Source organism: Emys orbicularis, chromosome 13 (assembly GCF_028017835.1).
Source record: "Emys orbicularis isolate rEmyOrb1 chromosome 13, rEmyOrb1.hap1, whole genome shotgun sequence".
In the NCBI taxonomy this organism is placed as follows: Eukaryota; Metazoa; Chordata; order Testudines; family Emydidae; genus Emys; species Emys orbicularis.
The window spans coordinates 5,155,118-5,163,255 of NC_088695.1; the positions used below are offsets into that span (position 1 = coordinate 5,155,118).

The 8,138-nt window shown below is 57.8% G+C and overlaps 1 protein-coding gene across 1 annotated transcript; it reads right to left on the reverse strand.

The window, feature by feature from the left end:
* Positions 1 to 2,394: 2,394 nt before the first annotated feature.
* Positions 2,395 to 8,070, reverse strand: MRPS18B (mitochondrial ribosomal protein S18B). Its single transcript, XM_065415650.1, has 7 exons — positions 7,603 to 8,070; positions 6,000 to 6,150; positions 5,484 to 5,581; positions 4,015 to 4,083; positions 3,556 to 3,622; positions 2,968 to 3,027; positions 2,395 to 2,803 (listed from the first exon to the last, which is right to left on the reverse strand). Exons 1-7 carry the CDS (start codon positions 7,690 to 7,692, stop codon positions 2,589 to 2,591), a joined length of 750 nt encoding a protein of 249 aa, XP_065271722.1. The 5' UTR covers positions 7,693 to 8,070; the 3' UTR covers positions 2,395 to 2,588.
* Between the last annotated feature and the right edge of the window lie 68 nt (positions 8,071 to 8,138).

The window sequence follows — 8,138 nt, forward strand, 5'->3', positions numbered from 1 at the left end:
TGCCCCGCCCCCTCTCTCATTCTGCTCCCTCCCCCGCAAAATGGGCCATGGGCGCCTCTCACCCCTGCCCCTCCCTGTCCTAGAGCATCATGGGTAATGAGTGCCCACCAGCCCTGCCCCAGGGCATGATGGGTAAATGGCTGCCCCCTGCCCCAAGGCCTGATGGTAATGGGAGGGCTCCTGCCCCAGGCCATGATGGGTAATATCTGCTCCTTGTCCTAGAGCATGATGGGTAATGAGTGCCCATCACCCCTGCCCCAGACTATGATGGGTAAGGGGTGCTCATCATTTCTGCTCCAGGGCATCATGGGTGATAAGATCCCAGTAGCTGTCCCCCAAATCCAGGTCTACCCAATACTGGGGAGCACCCAAAGCCTCATCACCCTCAAACTAGGGGATCCACCTAATCTGCCTCCCATTATAGAGGGCTTCCCATGGGCTGCCCTCCAAATAGAGGGATCCACCAATTTATGATCAGCAATATAGGGGACTTCCCCCACCCCAGCCTCACCCTCCTAATTAGAGGACCCATTTAATCTGGCTCAAATAAGGAACTACCTCTGCCTCCTCCAATGGACGGGACACCCCAATCTGGTCTCCATCATAGGGATCCTCCTAATAAACAAGTCCTTCTGCTCCCTGAAGCTGCCTAACCTACGATAGGGACCCCCAGGATTGCCCCCCTCAGTCTGCCTTCCCCCTCACTCCATAGAACTCCCCCCCATCTGGTCCTCCCATTATACAAAACCCCCCAAGACAATGGCTCTCCCATCATAGGGGACCCCAAGGACTATCCCCTACCATAAGCACCTCCCCCAACCTGCCACCTCCCCATAAGGACCCCCTTACAGTCTAGTCCCCCAATATTGGAGAGCAATTTATAACAGTCTGACATCCCCTCAAATGATAAGACACCCTTAGTCTGGATCTCCCAGTGGAAGGGCCCCCTCAGTCTGTCTCCCCCATAATAAGACTGGTCCCTCAGTAACAGACCCCCCATTCCCACACCCTGGTCTGTTTCATCCAAAGGTGTAGTATAGAGGTGACCCATCCAATGCTGGGGGACACCTCCACCTCCGGGCTTGTCCCCAGTCACCAGGATGAGGGAGGAATATTTCACCCCCCACAGTTAAAGAGGGGGACACCTCTAGTCAACCAGGGTGGTTGGGGAAGGGGAAGAGGCAATTGTGGGGACCTTCCCTCCCTCCCACAGATGGATTCCCCCACTTCACGCTAGGCTGCAATGGCCGGGGCACGGGGAGTATCATGGCAACACCATAGCCCCCATCCCTAAAGAGAGCATACCCCCACATCAGGCTGCAAGAGGGAGCTCAGTACCACAGAATGGAAGCCTCTATAGGCCCCCCCCCCAAAATAGGCTTGTCTGACCCACTCCTATTTTATATTACGGCCATCACTGTGGTAGCTGGGAGCCCAGCTACCTGGGGTTTATGGGGCATCTGGCATGGAAAGGGGGAACCCTGAGAGAAGGGGTTCCCTAGCCCACTGAGGGGGTCTGCAGGCTGGGGAATTGATATTGGGGTTCAATTCCCAACTCTGATATGGACTCCCTGGGCAAGCCCTTGTACCTCTATAAGCCTCAGGTTCCCTATCTGTAAAATGGGGGTGAGCCTTCCTCTACCTCTTCTGTTCAGCTTGCAAGATCTTTCAGGCAGGGACTGTCTCTCGCTGTGTGTCTGTGCAGCACCAGCATAACTGGGCCCTGATCTCAGCCGGGACAGGGACTGTCTCTCGCTGTGTGTCTGTGCAGCGCCCGGCCCAATGGGCCCCTGATCTCAGTTGGGGATAGGTGCCCTGTAGGCAGGCGGGTGCGTTGTGCGTCTGATCAAGTGGGTCCATTATGAGTGAGTTGCATGTCTGCAATTGTCCAAGTGTGGCTGTTCTGGTGTGTTCCTGGGACTGGATGGGCTGCATTGTAGGTTGGTCAGGGAGTAGACATGCTATCTGCTATGTCACCAGCTGAGCTGAGGTTTCCGCTACGGCCTGTCACTGCTCTGCTCCCCTTCCCCCCACAGGCCTTCATCTGCCAGACCTGTTCCAGCTTCCTGCTGCTACCATGGGGCATCTGGGGAAGAGATGGTGAGAGCACAGGATCAGAGTGTCCCCTGGCCAGCATGGGCCCCAGCTGGCTCTCCTGGAAGAGCCTGACCATACATCCCAGAGATGTGTGAAAATAGGTTTAAGCTGGGGCCAGATTGGAGCTGGCACCCCCTAGAGGTGAAAGGCCCCGTGTCCCATTCCCCACCCCCATAGCCAGTCAGTTCCTCTGGGGGTGGATGGGAGCTTGTGCCCACTAAAGGGGAAAGGCCCCGTGTCCCATTCCCAGACCAGCTCAGCATTCCCAGTACAGGGTGAAAAACCACAGGGAGTCACTGCCGGCAGCTTCCAGTTTATTCCCCACTGAAGGCTTGGACAAGTCATGGCCGGGAGCTGGGCAGCTCCAGCGCTATCCCTGCAGGGGTTGGGACTAGGGCCGGCTCGTCAGGTGAGGCCGAAGGCCCGAGCTCCCCCAGGAGCGGCCCATCCCCCATGCCCCAGGACACTCCATCCAGACCTGCCCTGGGCCCTCATGCCAGGCCAGTCTCCTCCTTCAGATAGTCCTTGTATATTCTGCGGATCCTGGCAATGTCCTTTTCGGGCGGCTGCTGCCACTCGTACCAGGGGTACCAGGGTGCCTGGCTCTGCAGGGAGGGGGCGGGGGGCGTCTTGGCCACAGCCTGGTGCTGGTTGGTGTAGTCCTCTCCCTGCAGCGTCACCAAGGGGATGCGGAAGCTCAAGAGCCCTGTGGGGGGGGCGGGGGAGGGAGGAAAGGCAGCTGGTGAGCAAGACAGGGGTCAATCCCCATCCACAGCCCCACTCCCCACAGCCCAGCTCTGCCGGTGCCCCTCAATCCCAACCCGCAGCCCCCTGCTATTCCCACTTGGTCATATCCAGCTCCCTACTCACCATGGTCACGAGCTTGGTCAATCGCCTGGGTCAAGCGTTTATGCTGCTTCATGCAGACGCCTGCAGCGGAAGGAGAGGGTAGCGTGTCTCAGAGGATGAAGAAACTGTGGGGTTTGGGGAGCTGATTCTGGGACAGATTGATCCTGAGGCTCCTTTTCCGTTTCTAAAAGGGACAGGCAGGGCTCCAGGGGACAAAGAGGGTTTCCCAGGTTGGGGCTGGGCTGGATGGGGCATCTCCATCTCCCTGGGAAACAGGCTGCACGGGGCGATGCTGCCCCATGGGGCGATGGGACCAGATGGGAAATGTCACCTCCTTGGTCAGTTTCATCCTTCTCTCCCCCTGCCCCCAACAATCCCCCTCCTACCCACCTCCTGGCATCCCCCACACACAGACTATCCCCTGGCCTCTTGGGCTATTCTCCCTCACCTCTGCACTACCCCAGCCTTCACACTGCCTCTGCTTCCTCTCCCTTGGGGTCCCGCCCAGATCCAGGCAGATGGCTCCCCGCCCACCCCTTTGGTCTAACTGGGAAAGTGGTTCCCTGTGGCAGACTCCAAGCCCCCCTGGGCAGAGGGGGGGCAATGTACCTGTGCGTGTGGGATGGAAGGTGACACCCGTGTGGGAGCAGACAAACTGCTCCAGGAGCTTCACGTTCTGTGGGGGGAGAGAGGCAGAGATGGAGCCGAGAGCAGCAGGAGCAGGGACAGGTGGGAAAGGGGCTGGCACCGCAGAGAGGATGCCAGGCTGCTGGGGGACACCAGGTTCCCCAAAGAGCCCGGGGGGGAGGGAGGAGAGGAGGGACCATACAGGCAGGGCCGGCCTGAGGGAACAAGTGGGGATCATAGCGTCAGGGCAGAGGGAATCATACAGCCAGGGCAGGCCTTATGAAGAGGGTTACAGAGCGGGGGTAGAGGGTCATACAGCTGTGCCCAGGGAGCCCAGACCACACGTGTGTTTTCTCTCCAGGTCGAGGGGTGGGGGGGTCACAGGCCCAGTCGGGGGGTGGGGAGTAGCCAGAAGGGCCTGAGTTGGGTTCAGCCCCTTACCCTGTAGTCCACGTGGAGTTTCTGGTCTCGGCAGATGGGGCAGGGGTTCCCCACAATCGTCTTTCCTCTCTGGGGAACCAAACAAGACTGTCAGAGCTGAGCCGCCTCTCCACCCTGCTCACACCCCAGACAGCAGTGGTCCCCATGTACCACAAAGCAGGGCCTACAGTGAGCCAGACCCATGGGCCCATCTAGCCCGGTATCCCGTCTCTGGCAGCCGTTAGCACCAGGTGAAGGTGCAAACAACCCATAGAGGTCAGATATGGAATAGCCTGTCTCCATAGAATGGCCTTCCTGACCTTCCTCATGCCCCGAAGCATCTGTCCCCTGCTATTATAATTATCCCAAGCTCTTCCCGAGGGCTTTACATCTGGAGATCGCGAAGCACTTTGCTGTCTTTAGCCCCATTTTATACATGAGGAAACTGAGGCAGAAAAGGGCAGCGACTTGTCCATGGTCACCCAGCAGAGGCAGGCACAGCAGCCCCTCTCCAGGGGCTGGGTATCCTCACCAGCTGTGCTCTCAAATTCCATTAGACTCTTCTCCAGCCTCCCCTGTCCTGGTCCCTTTCCGACACTCGCTGGGGATGATTCCGACCCCTGTGGACCAGCTGCTAGCGGATCTAAGTTCTCTGGGTCCTGCTGACCTTCAAACTCCTCCTTGTTTGGTGTCACCTGCCATTTACCTTCCCATGCCTCTCATCAAACCCCCCCTTTCTGATCTGCTATGGATCTCACCAAGGCTAGCAAGACCATTGGTCTTTTCACTCTCCTCCCAGTTCTTTACCCCCACCCCCTGCTCTAACCATTAGAGACCCTACTCCCCGCCCAGAACCCAGGAGTCCTGACTCCCAGGCCCTCTGCTCTAACCACTAGATCAGTGGTCCCCAAACTTTTTCTGTCGCCCCCGCCTTACCTGTAATGGAACCTGTCAGCCACCTGTCCGCAAGGGAATTGTGGGGCTGTGGCTGAGAGTGGAGCCCAAGCTGCAGCTAGGGGTGGGGCTTTCTCTTCACCCTTCCCCCCCATTGTGGGGGCTGACCTTGCCGCTTCCCCCTCCCCCCCCCGAAGGTTCCTCCGTGCCCCCCAGGGGGGGTGCACCCCACAGTTTCAGGATCACTGCACTAGATCCACACTTTCTTCCTGGATCGCAGACAAAACCCAGGAGTCGACTCCCAGCCCCCCTTGCTCTAATCATTAGACCCCACTCCCCTCCAGAGCAAGGGATAGAACTCAGGAGTCCTGACTCCCAGCCCCCCTGCTCTAACCACCAGTCTAAGGACCTCTTTCTTTGCTGGCATCTCTCCGACCGGCCTTGCTGAGGACAGCTCACGCCATAGGGTGGGGTCTGGGTGTCCACTGGCTCCCCCATGTGTCTCCTGAAGCCTGGGCAGCTGACAGGTGTGCCAGTCATTGGCCCCAAACCCTGCCCATGCTGAGGGGCAGGGCAAGGTGTGGGGCTGTACTCACTATGCAGGTCTTGCGGGTCTTCTGAGGGGGGATGGGTCCCTTGTGGTTACGCCGATAGCCGAACCAGATGGGCTTGTCGCCGTATCTCTCGATGTACTCTGCAAGGGGGGAGGGGAGAGTTAGCCATTCCCAAGTGCGGTTCACACCGAGGATCCTAGAGAACATGAGGGAGTGCAGCCTCTGTTGCATCAGACCCCCCGTATGGATGGGGAAACTGAGTCACAGTGGGAGGAGGATGGCCAATGTTCATACTGAGAGTCTGGTCCAGAGATGGAAACCCAGGTGTCCTGACTCCCAGCCCGCCCCGCTCTAATCCGCTAGACTCTCCTTCCCTCCCAGGGCAGGGGATAGACCCCAAGAATCCTGGATCCCAGGTCCGCTTCCCACCCCACTCTAGTCCCTAGACCACTTCCAGGAATCCTGAGCCCCTCACAAGGTCGCCATCGGTGCTGCCAGCCTGTGAAGCAGCAGGTCCAAGGCCTAGCACCAACCCCTTCGCAGCTCCTGGCCAGATACCTTCCGTCTCTAGATACTCCCAGGGTTTCTCCTTAAAGCACGATTCGGTGTCAAAGGCGACTGGCTCTGCTGACGTGACTGGGTCCGTCTCTGTGCTGAACACCCGGAGCAGCGGGCGCTGGAGCCGCAGGAGCGAGGCAGCAGGAGCGGCCTAAGAAAGGCCAAGTCAGGAAAGGAGAGAAAGGATCAGACCACTCCAATGAGTGGCTGTCTCTACCGCGTCTAGGATATTAGATAAGGATCAATGAAATGCAGCCACCTCTGGGGTGGGGCAGCTAGGGAACAGCAGCAGCACAGCAACATGGCACGGGGGAAGAGGGGGTTAACTCACCCATCACAGAAATGCAGCCACCTCTGGGGTGGGGCAGCTGGGGAATAGCCGCACAGCAACACCGCATACGGGAGGGGAGAATCACTCACCCATCACTGAAAACTGCACCGATTGGGCTTTGCGGGCACAATGGTTTGCCCCAGTGCTCTTGCCTGAATTCTTCCCTCCACTCTGCAGTGGTTCATTGCTGTGCTTCACCCAGAGAAGGCTGCATTTCAGCGGAGCCCAATGCCACTCTGTGATGAAACAGCAGGGCTAGTGCATGTGAAAGAGTTTATCCTTGGGGTTGGAAGATGCTAGCATGATCTTTTTAGCAAGCAACTTTAACGATATTTTTTGCATTTAATTTCCCGACTACTTTTAAGGAAAAAACAAACAAACACAGAGTAAGGACAAATGGATCTGCTGTCTGCAGCTGCCCTGTCCCAAGTGCTGGACACTGCATGGAAACAGCAGGAGGAAACTGTGTCTAAGGTGGGTGGCCCAGTGGGCTCATGCCTCAAAGCCGAAATAGCCTACAGGCTCCCACAATGACAGGGCGCTGAGATCCCACGTGACACAGCGATGCCGCGCAATGGAGTAACACCACGCCAGGGGAACCTCATATCCCGCTGCAATCCCGATCTGGAGGCCCAGCAATCAAGTTGGCAGGCTGGCTCAGCCCCGGACAACCGTGTTGTGTTATGTTGACGTGCATGACCACAGCACTGCAGGGCGATATCATGGCAGGGGGACTCTGGGAAGACCAATAATGTCACGTCTCTCCCTGACCCACCTTTGTGGAGTCACAGCAGGACAACGCCACATCACATCATGTTGTCCAATGCCACACAGCTCCAAGACAGCATGATACCCACAATGTCACACTGCCACTCCTTAGCATGATGACCTTACAGCCCGGCAGCCATGATGTCACGCCGCCACCTTGTGGCACGATATCCTAACAGCACGGCAGCCATGTCACACTGCCTTGCTCCTGGCATGATGACCTCATAGCACGGCAGCCATGATGTCACACTCCCTCACCCCCAGGGTGTGATGACCTCATGGCACTGCAATCATGATGCCACGCTGCCCCCTCATGGCATGCTGACATCATAGCTAGTGATTTTGGTGCAGGGCAGCTCTAACATCACACTCCACCCACCCTGGCACAATGATATCACAGTGGACATTTCCGGTACAGCATAATGACGTCACCCCCACAAAGTGATACATGCAATGACATCACAGCACATGGCCCCGGCCAGCCCCCTTAGCCCCGCTCCTCACCTGGGCCCAGAAGAGCCTCGGGAGCAGAGCCAGCCCAGGCAGGCTGCCCGCGGCCCTTCGCAGTAACATGGTGCCCCTGGAAGCCGCCATCTTGCGGCACGGTGATCTGTGCGCATGCGTGGTGACTAACAAATCAAAGCTGCCTTGGCAGCAGCCATCTACTTCCACGTGATCACCGCGTTGGTGCGGTCACGCCTTCGCTTGTTAGTTTATTTTTTTTTAACGCCACACCTGACTCGATAACTCGCTACCGCGTGGGCTCGTCCGTTAGAAAGAAATGTTGCAAGGATTAATAGGTTTCGTTTGAAAAGGGCGGGATGATCACTGCGCATGCGCTGACCCACTTTGTTGGCGCACCTGCGCACACCTCGGAGCGGAATAAAAACTGCGCCACAAGCTGAAGACAATACCGGGCGTTGGCCGCGCATGCGCACAATCTTCAGGACGACAGCTAAGGGGAATTAGCCGACCAAACCCCCGCGCATGCGCGGTATAGAGAGTCTCGTGACACTTCCGCAAGGGCGTTGCCTGCCAGC

Coding starts and splice junctions, on each gene's coding strand:
- MRPS18B (XM_065415650.1), bottom strand. CDS start 7,692: ATGGCGGCTTCCAGGGGCACCATGTTACTGCGAAGGGCCGCGGGCAGC. Junction 3,623..4,014: donor AACTCCACGTGGACTACAGG/GTAAGGGGCTGA, acceptor CTCCCCCCACAG/AACGTGAAGCTCCTGGAGCA. Junction 3,028..3,555: donor CTTCCATCCCACACGCACAG/GTACATTGCCCC, acceptor CTTCCGCTGCAG/GCGTCTGCATGAAGCAGCAT.